The sequence below is a fragment of the Mustelus asterias genome, chromosome 13 (genome assembly GCF_964213995.1).
Source record: "Mustelus asterias chromosome 13, sMusAst1.hap1.1, whole genome shotgun sequence".
In the NCBI taxonomy this organism is placed as follows: Eukaryota; Metazoa; Chordata; class Chondrichthyes; order Carcharhiniformes; family Triakidae; genus Mustelus; species Mustelus asterias.
The window spans coordinates 93,543,017-93,565,925 of NC_135813.1; the positions used below are offsets into that span (position 1 = coordinate 93,543,017).

The 22,909-nt window shown below is 45.4% G+C and overlaps 1 protein-coding gene across 4 annotated transcripts in view; it reads right to left on the reverse strand.

The window, feature by feature from the left end:
* The window catches only part of acacb (acetyl-CoA carboxylase beta), a 137,958-nt gene that overhangs the window by 4,366 nt on the left and 110,683 nt on the right, over nucleotides 1-22,909 (reverse strand). For all 4 annotated transcript variants that reach the window (XM_078227283.1, XM_078227284.1, XM_078227282.1 and 1 more), the window contains 10 exons: nucleotides 21,706-21,849; nucleotides 20,539-20,659; nucleotides 20,036-20,132; nucleotides 18,551-18,647; nucleotides 15,108-15,243; nucleotides 12,441-12,618; nucleotides 9,643-9,755; nucleotides 9,377-9,531; nucleotides 6,863-7,033; nucleotides 2,092-2,228 (listed from right to left, as the gene is read on the reverse strand). In XM_078227283.1, coding sequence (XP_078083409.1) covers nucleotides 2,092-2,228; nucleotides 6,863-7,033; nucleotides 9,377-9,531; nucleotides 9,643-9,755; nucleotides 12,441-12,618; nucleotides 15,108-15,243; nucleotides 18,551-18,647; nucleotides 20,036-20,132; nucleotides 20,539-20,659; nucleotides 21,706-21,849 — 1,349 coding nt within the window. The remainder of the gene's footprint in view (nucleotides 1-2,091; nucleotides 2,229-6,862; nucleotides 7,034-9,376; nucleotides 9,532-9,642; nucleotides 9,756-12,440; nucleotides 12,619-15,107; nucleotides 15,244-18,550; nucleotides 18,648-20,035; nucleotides 20,133-20,538; nucleotides 20,660-21,705; nucleotides 21,850-22,909) is intronic.

The following is a 22,909-nucleotide window of genomic DNA, read 5'->3' on the forward strand; positions in this document are numbered from 1 at the left end:
TCTATTTTAGTTTCTTCCGAAGCGATTTCAGCACCATTCACGTTGTGCTGGCAATTTCTATTCCTGGCACACAATCTTTATATTTTAAATTTCTGCTCCAAGTACTCTTCCCTCTTACATATTAACGGCCCAGACTTTCCTGTCAGTGGGAAATGCGCAGTGTTCATTGCCGACTGTACAAAAAAAGGCAAACATATCCACAGGCTGAGGTGGGAACCTGCTCTTCTTGCTGCAGCATGGCCCAGCATTGGGACAATTACTCAGAGCTTGGAGTGGCCCATCGTGCGCGAAGTCACATCCCGTTGCCCCCGGCATCAAGAGTGGAAAACATGTCCCGAGGTCAGTTTTCACCTCAATAAGAGGTGAGTGTTTTTTTAATGAGTTTAAATATCTTAAAATGCCATAAACATTTAAATACATTTATAAAAGTTTATTTATTAGTGTCACAAGTAAGGCTTGCATTAACACAGCAATGAAGTTACTGTGAAAATCCCCTAGTCGCCACGCTCCAGCACCTGTTCGGGTACACTGAGGGAGAATTTACCATGACCAATGCACCTAACCAGCATGTCTTTCAGACTGTGGGAGGAAACCGGAGCACCCGGAGGAAACTCACGCAGACACAGGGAAAACATGCAAACTCTGCACAGACAGTGACCCAAGCCGGGAATCGAACCCAGGTCCCTGGCACTGTGAGGCAGCAATGTTAACCACTAAGCCATCCTAGAGTGCCAGAATCTGTTCCTTGTGTATCATCGCCACCCTGCTACCCTTTCTCAAACCCCTGCTTCCCCCACCCTGCCTGCCCCCATCGATTCCCATCCCTGTTGATTCCCTCACCCTTGCTAACTCCCCCACACGCCCCCGCCATCTCCCTGCCCGCCCCCACTGATCCCACCACCGCTCACTCCGGCCAATACCCCTGCCCCCACCAATTCGCTCGCCTGCACGCCCCCAGCCGATTTCCCTGCCCCGCCCATCCCCCACTCTCTGCCCCACCAACTCCTTTTCCAACCAAGCTCATCAGATCTGTATTCCCCTCTCACAGCGTTCACCCCCCTCCCACAATCCTTCCTCCTCTGTCCCACCGATGTTGGGGAAACAACACTTGAAATAACTACTGGAGCAGTTGAGATGAGTACCATAGATGCATTTAAGGGGAAGTTAAACAAATAAAGGGGAGAAAGGAATAGAAGATTATATTGATGGTATTAAGATGAAGAAGAGTGTGAGGATTTTTTTATGGAGCATAATGGGGTAGTTAGGCTGAATGGACTCTTGAGCTATGTATTTAAAAAAATTAGTTTATGGGATGTGGGCGTCACTGGCTGCGCCAGCATTTATTGCCCATCCCTAACTGCCCCCCATTTCAGAGGGCATTTAAAATGCACATTGCTGTGGCTCTGGAGTCACATGTAGGCCAGATGAGGTAAGGATGAGAGATTTCCTTCCCTCAAGGACATTAGTGAACCAGATGGGTTTTTACGACAATCGCCAATGGTTTCATGGTTGTCATTAGATTTTTTAAATTCCATTTTTAAAAATTGAATTCAAATTTCACCATCTGCCGTGGGTCCAGGGTCTCTGGTTTACTAGACCAGTGACAGTACCACTACACCACTGCCTCCCCTGTGCAATTCCATGCATCCAGTGACTCTCTCATAATGATCATGAAAATCTTTCAAATCTCCCTAATCTGTCTCTGGGATAAATAGACATTGGGGGGCGGGATTTTACGGTCTCATTCGTCCCGAAACCGTAAAATCCCACCCGATGCCAATGGGCCTTTCCATGGTCTGCCCCTCGCCTGCTCGGATTCCCGTAGCGGGCGGGACAGTAAAATTCCGGCCTGAGTGACTAATGGGAGCCGATGTTCATTGACCTGCATCACCAGACTCCAGATGGGAAACCTACTGTTCCTTCATAGCTCCCACATGGCAGATGAACTAGGCTTGGGGCCCATGCAGTCCGACACACATGCACACACGCACGCAAATTCATTTAAAATTACATTGCCTGGTCTTCAATTGGAAGACACTCTACACCATCAACCATCTTCTCTGCTGTCCTAGAACACATAAAGACACCAACCTGCGAATGTGTTTTAATGCATAATCCCGCTTCAGATATTTGATGTTCTCTCGAATTACAGAACGAGTGTCGTCCTCATCATGGAGGTGTTTCTCCAACCACTCCACTACTTTCTGATTGTTGTCCCACAGGTATGCCTGCAAAAAACAAGCAAGGAGATCCAATAACAATGAGATAGGTAATGGAACATGGAAGATACACCATCACAATGCTAATGTTGTTACTCCACTTCTGTACAGGCTGCTACTTAAGCCCGGCAACAAAGAACGGGTTAATGGACTATGCAGTTTTGTGACTTGCCAGACTAAATTCAGATAAAACTAAGGGAACAGTTTCCCTTTGCTTTTTTGCCATGCCAATACAGTGTGGCTCTCCTAAACCAAGACTATTAGGGGGTCAAAGAACTATGGTGTTTCCATTATGATCTGTGAACTTTGGGCATTAGTTATCCTCCAATAGCTTAACGCACATGCTCACAAATGCACACACAGCTGGGAATCTGGCTTCATCTATTTCCACCTCCTTATCTCAGAAGTGTCAAAATAAATAGTGAAATGCCGACTAATGCTCTGGTTGAGATAACCTGACCCAATTCCCTCTTACTGACAGGTTAAGTCATTTTCCCCAAATCATTCCATAATGAGGTAATTAGCATATGGAATACAAGTGAAAACATTAAATATAGTAAATTTATTGATTTGATTCCTCTCGAATTAAATGTTTAAAATCTATATTTTGCTCATTTCTGCGAGTGTACATGAAGCTTACAGCACAGAATGGAGCCATTTGGCCCGATACACTACAGTATTTATTCTCGCTCCATAGCCCATCTTTTATCTAATTTGATTATTTATCAAATTTTCCCTCAAAGCATGCAGAAACCTTAGTTTGAACAAAGCATTCCAGCAGCCTCCGGTGCAAAAAAAATTCTCCTAACTTGTTCCCTCATTTTCAGTGACTGTTTTGAATTGATAAACCCTTGTTATTAACTCCCCATCTGGAGGAAATGGCTTTTCTCCTTATTCACTCCATCAGAACATCAGAGTGGTATTTATATCACAGAGAAATGAGAGACAGTGTAAATAGAAAAAGAACATCTCCCGATGGGTCTGGAACGAGGTTTAAGTTTACTTATCAGTGTCACAAGTCGGGTTACATTAACACTGCAGTGAAGATACTGTGAAAATCCCCTCGTCGCCACATTCCGGCGCCTGTTCGGGTACACCGACGGAGAATTTAGCATGGCCAATGCACCTAACCAGCACGTCTTTCGGACCGTGGGAGGAAACCGGAGCACCTGGAGGAAACCCATGCTGACACGGGGAGAACGTGCAGACTCCGCACGGACAGTGACCCAAGCCGGGAATCGAACCCAGGTCCCTGGCGCTGTGAGGTAGCTGTGCTAACCACTGTGCCACGCACGATGGGGGACGAGCGGACATGGATACAAGATTAAATGTGGAAGATTCAGGATAGAGAGGATAACATTTTTAAAAATATATTTGCACAGAGAGCTTTAAATAGTGAGTGGTAGCGCTGGAGCAAGTGATTGAAGCAGAGATTATGTTAGATAGGGGAGTGAAGGAGATGGGGGACAAACAGTGATGGGAACAGAGCAGGCATGTCCAGTTAGGACAATTGTTTGTGTTGAGGATCAACACCAAAACTGACTTGTTTCAATGAAACAACGGTTACAATGTTGGAATTTCTATATAATTCCATGTATCAGAATTAGTAAGTGTTTAACGTGGATACTGTATAGATGCACTTTTCCAGACTTCATCAGTGAACTCAAAATTTATTTATTAATAAGAATTGTGCAGCAGCCATATGGCTCTAGCTAACTCCTCAAAACATCCCTGCCTAGGAGCCTCTCTCACCATGGGGTGATTCCACACTCTGGTGACCCTTACTCCGCTGTGATGCCCTTACATAAGAACATAAGAAATAGGAGCAGGAGTAGGCCATCTAGCCCCTCGAGCCTGCTCCACCATTCAATAAGATCATGGCTGATCTGATAGTGGGTTCAGTTCCATTTACCCGCCAGCTCCCCATAACCCTTAATTCCCTTAATGGTTAAAAATCTATCTATCTGTGACTTAAACACATTTAACGAGGCAGCCTCTACTGCTTCATTGGGCAAAGAATTCCAAAGATTCACTACCCTCTGGGAGAACAAGTTCCTCCTCAACTCTGTTCTAAATTGACTCCCCTGTATTTTGAGGCTATGCCCCCTAGTTCTTGTTTCCATTGTAAGCGGAAATAACCTCGCTGCTTCTACCCTGTTTAGACCCTTCATTATCTTATATGTCTCTATAAGATCTCCCCTCAACCGTCTAAACTCCAATGAGTACAGGCCCAGTCTACTCAATCTCTCCTCATAAGCTAACCCCCTCATCTCGGGAATCAACCTGGTGAACCTTCTCTGTACCCCCTCCAAAGCTAATATATCCTTTCTTAAATAAGGGGACCAAAATTGTACACAGTACTCGAGATGCAGCCTCACCAGTACCCTGTACAGTTGCAGCATGACCTCCCTGCTTTTATACTCCATTAAAAGGGATAATCACCACATCCCTCCCCCAGAGCTTACAGGTACCATTGTGGTGCCTTTTATTTTTATTGCTTCTCCTGTATAAGTCTTCAACTTAGCACAAGTGCCCTTCAAGTTCAATGGTTGGACCCCTCCCTTAGGTACCGAAATATATGCTCACCCTTCACAGTGGCTGATGCTCCCCTATCCACTTCCATCTTAATAGATTTCCCATTTACCCAGAGCATTAGAACAATAGAGTCTATCTTGCCTGTTTTTTTAGATTAAACAGAATGAATACAAGAATCATTGATGCTAGGCTCTTCCGCATTGTATACTTGGTTGATCAATTACTTGGCGATCTTGACTTAGCTCTGCACTGATGCACCAGGACGGCACGGTGGCACAGTGGTTAGCACTGATGTCTCACAGCACCAGGGACCCAGGTTCAATTCCAGCCTTGGGTCACTATCTGTGAGGAGTTTGCACATTCTCCCCGTGTCTGCGTGGGTTTCCACTGGATGTTCTGGTTTCCTCCCACAGTCCAAAGATATACAGGTTACGTGGATTGACCATGGGTAAATTGTCCCTTAGTGTCAGGGGGACTGGCAGGGTGAACGTGGGGATTATGGAGATGGGACCTGGGTGGGATTGTCATCGGTACAGGCTCGATGGGCCAAATGGCCTCCTTCTGCACAGTAGGGATTCTATGATTCTATTACTCTATGCTTTATCAAATGTCCTCTTTTGTTATAATAAAAACATTCTGTCTTCTGAAATTGACATGATTCAGGAAGGTGATTACCTCCACATTGTTAACATTCCACTTTAAGCATTGCTGACTGGTTGCCTATTCTGTACCTTCTTGTTTTGTTGGTGACTGAAATTGTTTCCCGCTTTGCGACTGCTTTGGTGGTTTTGAGTCATAGCTGGCTGCAGATTCCCACCCTAACTGGTGGATGGCATTATTTTGTGGGCTCTGCAACTCTTGTGCACCATTTTCAGTGCTTTCCATGGCCGACACTATCGCTACTTCTCATTTAAAGTTTATGTCAACCTCTGCAAGCAATCTGCATTGAATAGTGTCAATGCTCTTGCCGCAAACAAACCTATCCCACAACAAGTCATTCAGGTGGCTCACAAATCACAATACTCTGATAATTGCTTGAGTTTAGCAATGTAAGTCACAATCGGTTCACATGGGGCTCTCACCCTCAAATTAAATTTGAATGTCTGGAGTATGACTGATGGTTGACCTTCACTAAATCCACAAGCTCATTAAACGATTTGGAGTTGGGCAAGCTTGGCAAGACTGTGAATAAGGTTATAAGTCTGAGTTACACAAACACAGGAGAATTGCTTTATGTTTTGCCTCCTCCCCTATTTTGTTTGGTTGGAAATAAAACCCAAGGTGCTCGACGTATTGTGTCCAGTCCTCTGTGGAGGAGTCTAATTTGTCTGTTTGCCCAAAGAGACGCAATCTGGTGAGTATATTTTTGCCTCAGACTTCGATTAAAACAGGATACTCACAGGTGTCGGGCCAGAGGAAGTGCCAGGATAATTTATCCTCATCACCAGATGTAAAGATGCATTTTTACAGACCTCATTAATGAACACAAAAGGTATTTATTAATAAGAATTCTACAACAACCACATGACTGTGGACCAGCTCCCCGAAATGTCTCTGCCTAGAAGCCTCTCTCACCATGGGATGATTCCATACTCTGAGTCCCGATTGGTTGGCCAGGCCTGGTGAACCTTACTCTGCTGTATTGCCCTTCAAGGGACAATCACCACAGGTAGAAAGCAGAAAACTATTCAGTTTGCCAGTTATTCATAGAATAGAATCCTACAGTGCAGAAAGAGGCCATTCGGCCCATTGAGTCTGCACCGACCACAATCCCACCCAGGCCCTATCCACATATCCCTATATATTTACCCACTAACCCCTCTAACCTATGCATCCCGGGACACTAAGGGGCAAGTTAGAATGGCCAATCAACCTAGCCTGCACATTTTTGGCCTGTGGGAGGAAACCTGAGCACCCGGAGGAAACCCACGCAGACACAGGGAGAGTGTCGCAAACTCCACACAGGCAGCGACCCAAGCCGGGATTCGAACCCAGGTCCAGGTCCTAACCACTGTGCTACCGTGCCGCCCAGTTCCGAAATCCCAACACCCGAATACATGAAATTAGATTTAGCAAGGTTGAACTGACACCTCGATATTAGCTCTGACCTTAACAGTTCCCTCTGTTTCCACAAACCACCTCCGCAGCATGGACTGAATGTGGCCATCACTCAGTTCCTGATTTGCTTTTATGATTTCTTGTTTGACCATTTCTTCCAGCAGCAGACGGCGGAGACGCCAATAGAAAAACGCGCGCACAGTCTTCCACTCGAGGATATCCTGAAAGAGAACAAACGCCGCAGTCAGATCCAAAGAATGAAGCAAAATAGAGCACAGGAACAGGCCCTTCGGCCCTCCAAGCCTGCACCGACCATGCTGCCCGACTGAACTAAAACCCCCTATCCTTCTGGGGGACCATATCCCTCTATTCCGATCCTATTCATGTATTTGTCCAGATGCCCCTTAAAAGTCACTATCGTATCTGCTTCCACTACCTCCTCCCGGCAGTGAGTTCCAGGCACCCACCACCCTCTGTGTAAACAACTTGCTTCGTACATCTCCTTTAAACCTTGCCCCTCGCACCTTAGACCTGTGCCCCCTAGTAATTGACTCTTCCACCCTGGGAAAAAGCTTCTGACTATCCACTCTGTCCATGCCCCTCATAATCTTGTGCACCAGAGTGGGTACACCCCCATTTCAATCGCCCCTCTGATGCCTATTATTTTCAAACCCCCTGCCTCGTATTGGCTAATAATTTGTGGTGATTTGAAAATCGAAAGCTGGTAGTGATGCACCCTCAGATTTTTCTCTCTCATCTTTGCCCCCCTCATCTCCAGAGTCTGGGCCGTAAGCGTACGTTCTTTTGCGATGGGTGGCAAAGGGAGTGGGTAATGCCTGCATGGTTTCAAGTTAATGGGCCCACTGGAGGTGCAGTTCCCAGAAACATCCCGGCGGGGGAAAGGTTTGGCAACTGTAAAGGCTGTCCACCCTGGGAAAAAGCTTCACAGTGGCAGGCAGGCAATAAAATGAAGTGAAGCTTTTTCCCAGGACAGCTTGACAGCAGCATTGGGAAACTGCGCTATAAGAGGACACTCAGTCACCACGACTCATCTGATAAGTGAAGGCATAATAGCGGATGACAAAACTAAGGCGCAAACTATAAAGGTTAGTGGGCACATCCCATTATTCCTTCCTTCCCTCTCAATCCCTGCCTCCCGTCCACCAACCAAAATCTTAAGCTTCCTGTGTATACCTGTTCCCCTATCCCTAGCAAGTTGCCAGAAATATGGTAAGGCCTTAAGAACGGTCAAGGATAATCATGTGGATCTGAGATTAAGCTGCCCATGGGGAAAAAAACAGAACTATGCAAAATGCAAAATATGCAGGGACCTTCTTTCACATGAACTGTAGAAACTTTGGATGTCATTTTACAGTCCCGTCGTGGTGGCGGGCAGGGTTGTAAAATGCAGTGAGCCATTCAAAACTCCACTGACTTCAGCAGGATTGGAAAATCGTACCAGCGTAAAACTGTGTTTACTTCAGGGGTTTTACCAAGACACGGCCTGTAGTTTTCCAGCCCCAGCCCCGTGATGTGCTTTCCAGCAGCAGATCGCAATTGGCTGATGGCTGATCTTCCAGTCCCGCCGTGATTTACAGCGTTTTGTATGGTTCACTCACCCCAATGCCAGGGAACCTGCTGCAGGGGGTCACCTTCGGCTGGACCGGAAGATGCCGCTGGCAGGAAGGACTGGAAAATTCCACGCATGGTAAATAATTCTTACCCAGCCAATGTAATTACAAAAGGTACAAGAGTGCTTGGGTATAATGGGAAAACTTGGGTATAATGGATTTGTGTAGCGGTAAAATGTTACAGGGTTCAAATCTACTTAAGGTTTTTAATGAGATTGTAAATAATATAGGCTATCTTCCAACATTTCCTCCTCTTATGGTGTCTCTTCACTGTCTGCAACAGTAAACATGATGAAAACTCTGAGCAGTCAGCTATAGAGTCGCATTTTTCCCCGTGGCCTCCGTTTTTGTATGGTCAAGATCAGGATGTCAACCTATGGAGAATATCAGGTGCTAAATGTGCCCCCAAGCCCCTCCATCACCCCCAAATCTCACCGTTCCCTTCCTGCAGAACAGTACCTTGTTGTTATAAAACCCTTTACCCACCAGAACAGCTGGGATTAGGACCTCATCATAAATCATAGAATTCCTACTGTGCAGAAAGAGGCCATTTGGCCCATCAAGCCTGCACCAAAAACAATCCTATCTAGGTCTTATCCCCCGTACCCCATGAATTTACCCTGTTAAACCCCCTGACACTAAGGGGCAATTTTAGCATGGCCAATCAACCTAACCTGCATGTCTTTGGAGTGTGGGAGGAAACCGGAGCACCCGGAGGAAACCCAGGCAGACACGGGGAGAAGGTGCAAACTCCACACAAACAGTGACCCAAGCCGGGAATCGAACCCTGGTCCCTGGCGCTGTGAGGCAGCAGTGCCAACCATTAGGTGGAATGGTGGCTATTAAACCACATTCTATACCACAGCAGTGCTGAGCCACTTTCCATCTAACTGCTCATAAAGACTGAGAAGGTGAAAGTGAATTCTCTTTTACCGTAATAACTCCTTTCTCCTGCATCCGGCCAGGTGTGTCGTGAAGGCTGGCAAACTGGACTGCCACTTGGTGGTAAATTGGATACAGGAAGTCCTCCCGTGCTTTGAATTTGTCTTCTAGTTCCTTACGGACCTTCTCAGACAACTCTGGAAAACCTACAAAAGTTAAGCAAGCACAGGGCAGAGGATCAAGCAATGGCACAAATGGGGAGGGACATCTATGTTTCAGATGAAGATGTTTTGATGACATGGTAGCATTTTCCTTACCCAGCTGATCTGCCAGGCCTGAGTAAATGGGGTCAATTCTCCTCATTGTCTTCACCAAGTCTTTCCGCCTGAACTTGATCTCCACAGTGCCTTCAGGCTCCAGCACCCCACCCCTGAGGAGTGAGGAAAGGAGAGAGAGTTCTGTAGAGCGTGTTTCATGTTCAATCATAGTTAGGAATCAATGAATTGCAAAGGTCATTTTGAAAAGCTGTTAATAAGGATGTCAAATTGAGGTGGCACGGTGGCACAGTGGTTAGCACTGCTTCCTCACAGCGCCAGGGACCCAGGTTCAATTCCAGCCTCGGGTGACTGTCTATGTGGAGTTTGCACTTTCACCCTGTGTCTTCATGGGTTTCCCAGTTTCCTTCCACGGTCTAAAGATGTGCGGGTTAGGTGGATTGGCCATGCTAAATTGTCCCTTAGTGTCAGGGGGATTAGCAGGGTAAATACACGGTGTTATGGGAATTGGCTCTGGCTGGGATTGTTGCCAGTGCTGGCTCAATGGGCCGAATGGCCTCTTTCTGTACCGTAGGGATTCTATGAAATCTGAATTTGGAGCAAGTTAGGTTAAAATGCTACCTTTTAACCCTTTGAGAGAGTTTCATCCTCCTAACCTTCCTCCCAACTCTTTACATTCTTCAGTATAAAGTACTCCCAAGGTCTTGCGTTGCACTGGTCATGTCCCTATCTCTGAGCCAGAAACTTCAGGTTAGAGTCCCACCCTGGAACGTGGTGGTCATGGAAAGTGCATTCATAACTAGTCCAAACAGGTTGATTATCAATGCATCTATGGCAGGCAGTCAGAGCAGGAGAGATTTCCGGTCAGTCTGAACCCGCAGAAAGCAATGGCAAACCACCGCAGTACCTTGCCAAGCATAACCATGGGTCAACACTTGGAAATCCATGATCATCAACACCATCTTAGCGAGTGAACACGATGCGAGAATAAAACCTCTGGACACCACCTGCCCTCCCAATGACTGATTTCCTTTACTGAGGGGGATTTTCCACCCCTGTTTTCAGCGGGTGGGAAACCTAGAGGGGATGGAGAATCCAATGAGAGTTTACGCCGGTGGGATTTCTCTTGGAGATAGTCCTCACTCCCTGCAAATGACGTAAAGGGATTCCTGCCATGAAAAGTCAGGAACCCCATCACAATATAGGTCATTAGTGGGGCTCCCCACTGTGTTATACCACCCCCTCTCCCCCATAAGGATTTCACCCCTCGCCAGCATGACGTCATGTTGGCGGGGTTTACAACTAGTCCTCACAAATGGAGGAGTCATAGAGTCAGAGAGGTTTACAGCGTGGAAACAGGCCCTTTGGCCCAACTTGTCCATGCCGCCCTTTATTTAAACCCCCTAAGCTAGTCCCAATTGCTCCCGTTTGGCCCATATCCCTCTATACCCATCTTACCTATGTAGTTGTCTAAACGCTTTTTAAAAGACAAAATTGTACCCGCCTCTACTACTACCTCTGGCAGCTTGTTCCCGACACTCACCACCCTCTGTGTGAAAAAATTGCCCCTCTGGACACTTTTGTATCTCTCCTCTCTCACCTTAAACCTATGCCCTCTAGTTTTAGACTCGCCTACCTTTGGGAAAGGATATTGACTATCTAGCTGATCTATGCCCCTCATTATTTTATAGACCTGTATAAGATGACCCCTAAGCCTTCTATGCTCCAGGGAAAAAAGTCCCAGTCTATCCAGCCTCTCCTTATAACTCAAACCATCAAGTCCCGATAGCATCCTAGTAAATCTTTTCTGCACTCTTTCTAGTTTAATAATATCCTTTCTATAATAGGGTGACCAGAACTGTACACAGTATTCCAAGTGTGGCCTTATCAATGTCTTGTACAGAGACCTGGTTAATGGTCTCGCTGGGGGCACACAGGTAAGTATATCCCCCGAGGGAGGGGAAGAGTCATGTCCAGGCAGTAACTGAGCACTGCCACCTGGCACTGCCACCCGATCTCTCAGGAGCTAAGGTTGCTGGCTCATTCAGAGCCACCCCACCAGCATGATTTCGTGCGACCTGCCCTTAACTTTTTCTTTTCTAAGTGTTTGAAAATACGGCAGGAAACCTCAGCAAGGCAGCTACCTCTGCTTTTCTCGTCGCAAGCAGTACTTCAAAAAAAAATTGAAACATTCCACCCATTGGGCAGGATTTTCTGGCCGCACTCGCCCCAAGCCCGAGGTCAACGGACGGGACGGGAAAATTCCACCCATTGTCTTACTCTTGCCAATTTTTTGCCCTGTTCTGCAGCTATTAACTCTTCATTCAGATGCAGTTCCACAGCCAATGAAAATAAAAATGAGGCGAGATGCAAAATGGCTTACAAATTGCTATCACTCATTTTATGTCTCTCCCACAATGTCAGCATTTACCCTTTTGTGTGGAAGATCCTAGACACTGACTTATATTCCAATTCCATGGCATGGTGCTCTGTGGAAAGCAGATACTTCACTCCATCAATTAAACTCCTCATTGTAGTTAGCCGAGGACAAGATGGCAATTATTTCAGCTGACATTAGCCAAGTGAATGGATAGGGGAACAAAATATCTAAAGCAGACTTTTCATCAAGGATATTTGATCGTATTTGCCATACTAAATTATCCCTCAGTGTACCCAAACAGGTGCCGGAGTGTGGCAACTAGGGGATTTTCACAGTAACTTCATTACAGTGTTAATGTAAGCCTACTTGTGATGCCAATAAACAAACAAAAAAAAAATTTTGATGGGTCCTTGTTACATTCACCTGATAATGGAATTTATGCACATTGTTTTACCAGTACCTGCTTTCTCGGTCTGCGTAGAGTTCAATGTAAAGTGGATTGATTGTAGGATCAATAACAGCCCATGAGCCACCTCGGAGTTCAGCGTGAGGTGGGATGTAAACCAGGACAGGCTGCTGGAACTCCCTCAAACTGTCCACGATACTGGCACCAAACTTCAGAACCTGGTCGTACATATCTAATGGAAAAAGGCAAGGAAATGGATTCAGACAGTCCACGGTGGATTCATCATCGACTCAACAGAAGGGCAGCCAGAAGGAGTCTTCATCTTCAGCCACTTGTCAAGTTTTTCTGGCATGTTAGGAACATGAAAACAAAAAGTAGAAACATTTCAGATCATATCAAAGGAGGTCATTACAACCTCAAGTGGAGCTGGGCACCCGTGAACAGATAACAGTGGAACCTCCACATTTCATAGAATCATAGAATCCTACAGTGCAAAAGGAGGCCATTCGGCCCATCAAGTCTGCACCGACCACAATCCCATCCAGGCCCTATCTCCATAACCCCATGCATTTACCCTAGCTAGTCCCCCTGACACTAAGGGGCAATTTAGCATGGCCGATCAACCTAACCCGCACATCTCTGGACCGTGGGAGGAAACCAGAGCACCCGGAGGAAACCCATGCAGACACAGGGAGAATGTGCAAACTCTACACAGACAGTGCCCTAAGCCAGGACTCGAACCTGGGTCCATGGCGCTGAGGCAGCAGTGCTAACCACGGTGCCACCGTGCCACCCAAGAGGACTTCAAAGGGTTCTGCTCTCACCTGCAGTTTCTGACAGGGAAAAAGGGAAATCTCTGCTGCAGAATGGAGTGCTGCAATGATTTAAAATCCTGCCAAGTGACCGGGGAGCATGGAGGTTAAAGTGACCTCGCCACTTCAGAATTTTCACAGCTGACAGGCAGGAAAGCAAATGCTTCGATCATCTACCTTTCCAATTGCCCACCACAATCTTCACAAACAAAGCCATGCGCACGATTTCACCTCATTGCCAAGCTCCCAGCCTCCTTTGTGCCCTTTAGGCATACTTGTGACACTTGTAGCTGATTGAGCTACATTTTTTTGTTATCTGTGTCTCTAAATCTGTGTGCCTAGAGTATGTTGTGCTCCACATGAAAGTCCAAACAGTGGCAACTATCAATAATCCAGCAGGCATTCCTTCTGTGTTGGAGGTTAGTCTGAATTTTAAAAATTGTTGATTGAGAAACCAGGTTGGAAAATAAACAGATCAACAAGGCCATCTCATGTTGGATTCTTGCCAATTATTTAATGGATCCCAATTGAATAGCTGGATAAAGGAAAATGTTTGAAGGTCTATTGAACAAAATGCATTTATTTGCTTGCTTGCTTGCAAGATAAACGCCGAGACAGACAGACTGGGCTGGAAAGCCCATTTTCACATTGTAACCTCTATGTCTTTCTCTTGTAATGGCTCGGGAAGCCTGACTGGAAAGGAACAGTTTATACAGAATGCAAAGTAAAACCACTACCGTGGTGTACACATACTAGTCCCTGCCTGGGACTGCAGTACAGCAGGCCCAGTCCTGGGCCTGCCTTATAAAAGGCTCATGTAATGAGTTCCAGCTGGGCAGACCACTGCCAGTTACCAGGGGAACTCGTACTCAGTGAGCCCCACTGGGAGATCAATCAGTGATTCTCCATGGACCCCGTGGGGGTTGTCACATCTATGTATAAATGTAATGCTTGGTGGGAGATGAAGTGATGCAGTTGGAGCTTGTGGTTACGATGAAGTCATTTAGAAAGCTAGTCCCTTCTTAAAATAATTATGTTTTCTTCCCAAAAGATGCTCGCCGGCCTCACTACGACCAGTAAGGAATACATCCTCGATATGTCATAGAACAATCTGTGCACGGGCGCACAAACATTACAAAAATAAAAACAGAAAACGGCGGATAAACTCAGCAGGTCCGGCAGCATCTGTGCCGTGAGAAACAGAGTTAACATTCAAGTCATCGTCTGGCTCTCGTTCCCACATGTCTGTCCTTGGCCCACTGCAATGCTCCACTGAAACCCAACACGAACAGGAGAAACAACACTTCACCTTCAGATTAGATACGTTACAACCTTCTGGACTCAACATTGAGTTTGACAACTTTAGACTGTGAACGTTCCCCTCCATATTGACACCACTTTTGTTTTTCATTTTCATTGTCCCAATGCTATACACCCCCACTCTCTCCCACTGGACCATCTGTCACTTGTTCTTCAGTTTGGCTTTCACTCAACACTGATTTATGTTCTCCTATTAACACATTCTGCTTTCTTATCTTTATGCCACTATCAGCACCTTATTTAAGTCCTTAATGCTACCATTAACACTCTCTTTATCTTGTGTTCCTGACAACTTGGCCAATCTCCCCTTAGCTCTGACCTATCCCTGACCTTCTATTCTACCCCACCTCCTCCACCACCCTGTTTAACTATATAATTGATCACATTTCTACCCTCTTCAGCCTCTGAAGAAGAGTCATATGGACTCAAAACGTTAACTCTGTTTCTCTCCCCGTGGATGCTACCAGACCTGCTGAGCTTATCCAGCGTTTTCTGTTTTTATTTCAGATTTCCAGCATCCTCAGTATTTTGCCTTTATGCAAACGCTGCAGAGAATTGCGATGCAAGACTGGAATTAATCAGGCCTTACCTTTCATTCCACCAGAAAACCCTCGCCAATTCGCAAACACAATAAGGGGGAGTCGCTCCCGTTTGAAATCCTTGATGACCTGTGCAGTTTTAAAAGCAGAGTCTGGAAACCAGACCTGACCAGCTTGCTGAACAATCTGTTAAATAAAACACAAAAAGCTCATCAGGTGTATGAACTGAGCAATTTACTCAACTATCTGAGGATGACTGCAGCACACTACCCTCGCCATAATGGGGCTACAGTATGCGCTGTCACAGTGAGGCTAACAGTGCTTTGTTAGTTATGTGTAAATTGTAAAGCAGCTTCAGATACAGGGAGCTATGCAATTAAACATGAAAATCCAAAACCTCTGAGAAGTGCCTACACGCGATTAGCTTCAAAACAAAGAACAAAGAACAATACAGCACAGGAACAGGCCCTTCGGCCCTCCAAGCCCGTGCCGCTCCCTGGTCCAAACTAGACCATTCTTTTGTATCCCTCCATTCCCACTCCGTTCATGTGGCTATCTAGATAAGTCTTAAACGTTCCCAGTGTGTCCGCCTCCACCATCTTGCCCGGCAGCGCATTCCAGGCCCCCACCACCCTCTGTGTAAAATACGTCCTTCTGATATCCGTGTTAAACCTCCCCCCCCTCACCTTGAACCTATGACCCCTCGTGAACATCACCACCGATCTGGGAAAAAGCTTCCCACCGTTCACCCTATCTATGCCTTTCATAATTTTATACACCTCTATTAGGTCACCCCTCATCCTCCGTCTTTCCAGTGAGAACAACCCCAGTTTACCCAATCTCTCCTCATAACTAAGCCCTTCCATACCAGGAAACATCCTGGTAAACCTCCTCTGCACTCTCTCTAAAGCCTCCACGTCCTTCCGGTAGTGTGGCGACCAGAACTGGGCGCAGTATTCCAAATGCGGCCGAACCAACATTCTATACAACTGCAACATCAGACCCCAACTTTTATACTCTATGCCCTGTCCTATAAAGGCAAGCATGCCATATGCCTGATTCACTACCTTCTCCACCTGTGACGTCACCTTCAAGGATCTGTGGACTTGCACACCCAGGTCCCTCTGCGTATCTACACCCTTTATGGTTCTGCCATTTATCGTATAGCTCCCCCCTACGTTAGTTCTACCAAAATGCATCACTTCGCATTTATCTGGATTGAACTCCATCTGCCATTTCTTTGCCCAGATTTCCAGCCTATCTATATCCTTCTGTAGCCTCTGACAATGTTCCTCACTATCTGCAAGTCCACTGCATCTCACTGTCTGATTTACTATCCAAATGCATTAAAGTTCCTGTACTCACATGATAAATATGAGCTAAACTTGCCACAGAAAATTAAGAATACCCATTTCAGTCCAAGTATTAACTACATGATAAGCGCCAATAATTGTCGGTCCTATTTTACCATTTTGATTCTAAGTGCTGAGCGGACTCGAAACTGGGAGTGTTTCAGATCCGACTTTTAGACCCTGTTCTCAGGCGCTCCCATACGCACTCTGCCTGAAAAAATATCAGCAATTCCGAATCGTGCTGCACAAGCCTGTGGGCGGGGTTTAACGCGCCCGAAATCCTGCAGCTCCGATCGGCGCCTCCCACTGCGCATGCGCAGATTAAAAAGATAGAATGTGGCTCCCCTGCCACATCACTCCTGGGCCGGATAATGCCTCCCGCTGGCCCCCACAGACATTACCCCACCCCCACAACATCACTGACCCCCTTATCCCCTCAACCCCTCCGCCACACAGACCGATGGCAGGCCATTTCCCCCTCCCCCTCACTGATCTCAGGCAGAGTGGCAGTGGACCCTCCCTTCTCCTTCACTGATCTCAGGCAACGTGGCAGCGGACCCCCCCTACCCCCTCCACCGATCTCAAGCAGAGAGCCATTGGACCCACCTTCCCCCACCTCCTCCCCCCCACTCCCCACAATCTCAAGCAGAGAGTCATCGGTCACTTACCTCCTCACTAACTGGAGTGCCCAAATCGGACTTTTGTGGAGCAAGTTCTGGATGTGGTAAACGCGGTGGTAAAGGGGAAAGTGCCGGTAAAGTTGGGCGTGCAGCCCATTAAGTCAATTTAAACGCATGCAAATACATTTAAATGGCCATCGCACCCATTTCAGGCGCGGTCCCGATCACGGCCATTTTCAGGCCTTGGTAAAAGGGGAAGCAGCGTGGAGGCGGGCGCGGATCACGCTACTCGCCTCACGCCCGACTTTACCAAGTTTTCACGCCCGAAAACAGGTGCAACTTGATGGTGAAATCAGGCTCCATGACTTTGGAAATTAATTATTACCAGTGTGTAATTACATTCCTTCAGTTTTTGTGGAAGATTTTATTTTTCTGTCTCTCTCTCTTAATCCAATCTTTCGTTCCCTCTCCTTATATCTCTTTCTGCACCTGATTTGACACTGAATTCACTGTTCCATGTTCAGACCTTGCACAGTCCTTGAAACCGATTGGTTAAAGAGATCAGTTGCTTGCTTTGATCGGTCAGATCCTAGATGTCCTGCAGAAGATGCTGCACTGTTTTTAACTCACACTTCCAGCAATGTGCAATGCAAAATATCACAGAGATTAAATGGACAAGGACACACTTAACCAACAAAAGGCACTGATCATTGACTGGTTCCAGTGAATTCCAGATCGTTAGTGTGTTTTCTTCATGTTGTAGTGTACTTGCAAATTCCTTGGCAATTTAGAGAACTTGGATTTTACTTGCTTTTCTTATTCGCCCCTCTTCTGAAAGGTGGCAACTTGAGCTGAATGATCTTTCCACCAGTCCTGCCAGCCTTCGAGCTTCTGGCCCAAGGGGGCAGTTTTCATGGATAAACCTAGGTTGGAGGTATCAGCAGTCTGCTTTACCGGCTCAGATACCCATTCCTCATATGCAAAGCTGGAATCTCAGCAGGCTATTTGACCACTGCAGACATCACAACCGAACCTGACTCACATTCCAATCTGCAATTATCTTACAATTGTGTCTTTGCCTATATATGCCATCTTTGTGAACCTACCTCTCCACTCACCTAATGAAGGAGCAGCGCTCCAAAAGCTCGTGATTCCAAATAAACCTCTTGGACTTTAACCTGGTGTTGTGAGACTTCTTACTGTGCCCACCCCAGTCCAACGCCGGCGTCTCCACAACCTGACCTTAACATTGTCTCCAATAACTATGTTATCTTACAGAGTTCACTAGACTGTGATCGGGAGAAGGCACACGCATGGATTTATCCCCTTCCTTCGCCCAGATATGACAAACGCAGGACACCAATTACAGCCCAGCTTTGATCAGCGAAAAGAGTTTTGAACAGAAATACAAATTAATTTAGCCAAAGGAATTCAGCTTAAATGGATCTAATTTACAGGCAGCTTAAGGGCTACATTTTCTCATCCTCAAACACTGCTTCTCCCAAGTGATTACCTACTCACTTTTGATTCCGATTCCAGGTCGGCTGGATCCGCTGGGTTTGTCAATTCAACGGTCCGAGTTTCCACAGCAATAACTCCCACAGGGATCCCTCCTAACCTGTGCAAGGTAATCATAGACTCAATTCAGGATCACTCAAACTAGATACTTTTGTTTAAAGTTGCGGTGTATTTCTCACATGGCTGACCATGGCACATTTAGAGCTTATACTGTTGCTAGGACAGACAGTTAAAGACAGACATGCTCAGAGACAATGAACTAAGTATGTCTTTATTGTTTCAACTTTTTCAATAGCCAGTGAGGATTTACTTTGGCAGGTACCGAGCACACACAGTTATATATGGATCTTTCATGGTCTAGCTCATTGAAGAACGTCAAATTCTAAAAGCTAACAATAAAAAAACACATTTTACTTAAATAAATAATGTACGTTGGGTAGTTTTAAAACAATTCTTTACACCTTTCCTCTTGAAGTTACCTATAATGGAGTTCAAACTTGATACATACTTGGGTTTAATTAGTTACCTTAAAAATCGTAAAAGTGGCTTTTCCAGCCATTAACCCTCTGACTAAGCTCAGACAACAGTATCTCTTTGCTGCTAATTTTAACATGTTGTGTAGCCCCTCTTTCTCCCCCAAACCCCACTCTGAAGTGCAGTGGTGGTATTAGACTATAGACTCATGGCAGCCCTAACATTGCAAAATGAAAGTAATTTATTTAGTGCTTTCAGTTTATGCTCTTATAATATAACTGTCTACATAGAAGTTACTGCACTTCAAAAATAGTTAAGTAAAGTCAGTAGCTTATTTATTAGTGTCACAAGTAGGCTTACATTAACACTGCAATGAAGTTACTGTGAAAATCCCCTAGTCGCCACACTCCGGCACCTGTTTGGGTACTCTGAGAGAGAATTTAGCACGGCCAATGCACCTAACCAATTGTGGGAAGAAGTTTGAGACATTCTGATGCGATAAGCTGCTCTATACATGCAAGTAATGCGGTGGATGGGATCATTGGAACCCCGTTTGCAGCACTTCTTGTTCATCAGCTGCACAGATGATGAATTGGTAGTCAAGTATTTCATGAGTAGACTGCACTCTCTGGCAAAGAAGCCACGTTGTTGAGTATTTTTTGGAGTTCCCTTTGATAAATGGGTTGGCATTCATTTTATCTTATGGAAGAAACTGGGTGCAGGTCCAAAGTCCATAGTGCAGAACACCACCAAGATTAAAACTATAGGAGAGAAGATGAAGTCAAATCAACAAATAGTAAATAGATCATTTAGAACTTGAATGTACTGTGGGAGGAAGGAAAGACTGAAGGACAGTACAAAATAGTGTTAATGCATCTTGATTCAAACACAATGAGGACTCGGAGGAGGAAGATTGTGACATACAGCAGATCTGGAGTTTATGGAGAGCACAAGGGATAGGTTAAAAGCTATAGCATTTAACCTTAAGCAGGAAGGAAATTTACTGATTCTTACCTTGCTCTTCCCACAACTACAGTCTGTGCCCAAGGTTTCATGATTTCAGTGAAGGATCCATGGTCAAAGAAGCCACTCTGCCAGGCACTTTTGATAGCTGCAATTTAACAAGAATCGCATAAGAAAGAAATTGTTCTTCTAAACCAGTCACAAGGTGACACAATCCTTTTTAGTGTTTATTCTTTCTCCAACATCTTTCACTAGATATTCCCCCGTGCATTACATTTATTCAACTAGTAGAGTGGCACGGTGGCACGGTGGTTAGCACTGCTGTCTTACAACACCAGGGACCCAGGTTCAATTCCAGCCTTAGATCATTGTCTGTCTGGAGTTTGCACGTTATACTTGGGATTCTATGGAGTTGCATGATTATAGTCTCAGCTGTTTTACCCATTGAACAATTGTAAGTAATCAGAGGAATTTCTAGATGCAAAACCATATGCACTAAATTGTAGCCATTCATTAAATCATCACTTATTTTATACTAAAGATGACGTTCTTACTTGGATGGGGTCTGCCAGCCAGCATCCAACGTGGATCATATGGGGCCTTGGTGGGGACAAAATCAATTTCCCTCTCAGGACAATCCTTTGGGGAAATCACAGGCACTGGACTCATGTTGTTCTGTAGGAACCGAATAAAACAAGCATTCAAACTAAGCATTCATTCACCCAATACCTAAAAAAGACATAGCTTGATAGAAATTAATATTTAATCTGATCAGAGTTTGCAGAAGGGAAGCAAGGGAAGCATTAGTGGTAAATATTTAGAACAAAACATGAATAAACAACCAGTAAATGATGTGTGCATCCTGTGATTTTGCATTCTGCCTTGCCTTGGTCAACCCAAGAATGTCTCATTTTACCAGGAATTAAGTGGACTTTATGTTAGTTTGAATCAAGGGGCGGAACTTTCCTGTCCCGCCCTCCACGGGAATCGTAGCGGGTGGGACATGGACCATGCAATGGTCTGTTGACCTCGAGCAGGATTTTCCGGCCTTGAGGCGAGTGCGGCCAGAAAATCCCGCCCAAAGGGTTTAGACCTTGTACTTGGAGTCCTTACAGTTGAACTATTGTCCTGTAGGAAGGTGCTGATCATTCTTTGGATAGAAAGGGAATCGATGAAGAAGTTACTTTTATATGCTTTAAGACAAGAGGCTTGGAAAGACATTATTGGAGGCCTGAGAGATCATCCTACAATCACACATTTGACGAAGATAATACATAGCCCACAAAGACCACCAAAATGGAGAGATGGGGAACGTGAAGGAATTCACCCTCCTACAAAAAGGAATTAAAGCTTTTGTGTGAAATCTCTGTTGGTTTGAAACATCATGGGCTGTTAACTCTTTAACAGTGAGGAACTACAGACTGCCCCTAAAACCTTTATTTTTTTCCCTCTGGGGAAGTATATTTCCTTCAATAGTTTCACCCACTCTATCCCCTTTCGAGATGCAGATACATAGACAATAACAATCATGAACCTTAATGCTACTCTGTTTCAGTTGACCCTATAAACTGCTTTAGAGAGATTAAATTCATGCCAGCCAAGTTCAATATAGATCATTAATCCACAATTGAGACGTTGAAAGCTTAAAACAAAAAAAAAACTTCCATCTTTTACTCCAAGTTGGAGTCACACAGAGTTGTGCTGCGAACCTTCACACTCACCTTCGGCATGTAGGAGAGCCACTGCAAGATGGTATAAACCCCCTCAAAATCGTCAGGAACAATGGTGTGTGATACACCATTGTTGTGCATAATGTGCACTCCACCCAGCTGGTTGTTGGATGTGTACACTTCACGGCCAAGAACCTATTAGGAATGAATGACACAGGTTGGGGTGAGAGAAAGAAGGAACTATTTTCTTCCACCGTGGCTATGGAAAATACTGATTTGAATCAAAGATAATGTGTAGTTAGTTTGCACTATCAGAAACAAATAAATGCAAGTCCTGGATCAAAGCACAAAAACCCAACTTGGTTTTTGGAAGCTTCACTTCTACTGTTAACTCAATGCACCATTTCCACTTTGGAGAAGAGACATCAGTTCAGCCCCTCCTTCCTGTTCTGTGTACAGGTGGATTGTATAACCCCCTGATATTAACCCTGCCTATTTCATCACACAATAGAATCATACAGCATAGAAACAGGCCCGTCAGCCCACCATGTTGACATCAACCATCAAATACCAATCTATACTAATCCCATTTACCAGCATTTTGTCCATAGCCTACTAAGCCTTTGTGATTTAAGTGCTCGTCCAGATGCTTCTTAAATGTTGCCAGAGTACCTGCCTCCACCAGCCTCTCAGGCAGCGCGATCCATATTTCCACTACCCTCTGGGTGAAAAAGGTTTTCCTCAGATCTCCTCTAAACCACTTCCTCCTCATCTTAAACCTATTACCTCTGATCTTAGACATCCCTGCCATTGCGAAAAGATGTTTATGATCTACCCTATCTCTGCCTCTCATAATTAAGTATACCTCTATCAGATCCCCCCCATAAGGAGGAAACCATTCGACCCATCGAGTCTGCACCAACTGTCTGAAAGAGCATCCCACCCAGGTCCATACCCCACCCTATCCCCGTAACCGAACATATTTACCATGGCCAATGCACCTAACTTGTACATCTTCGGACTGTGGGAGGAACCCAGAGCACCCGGAGGAAACCTACGCAGACACGGGGAGAATGTGCAAACTCCACACAGTCACCCAAGGCTGGAATTGAACCTGGGTCTCTGGTGCCATGAAGCAGCAGTGCTAACCACTGTGCCACCCTCATCTTGTCATGGCAGTGGGAATGGAATTTTCAATGATTCGAAACCAGCTCAAAAATGTTCAAAAGGCTTTTTGCTTCCAAGTTGGCAACAT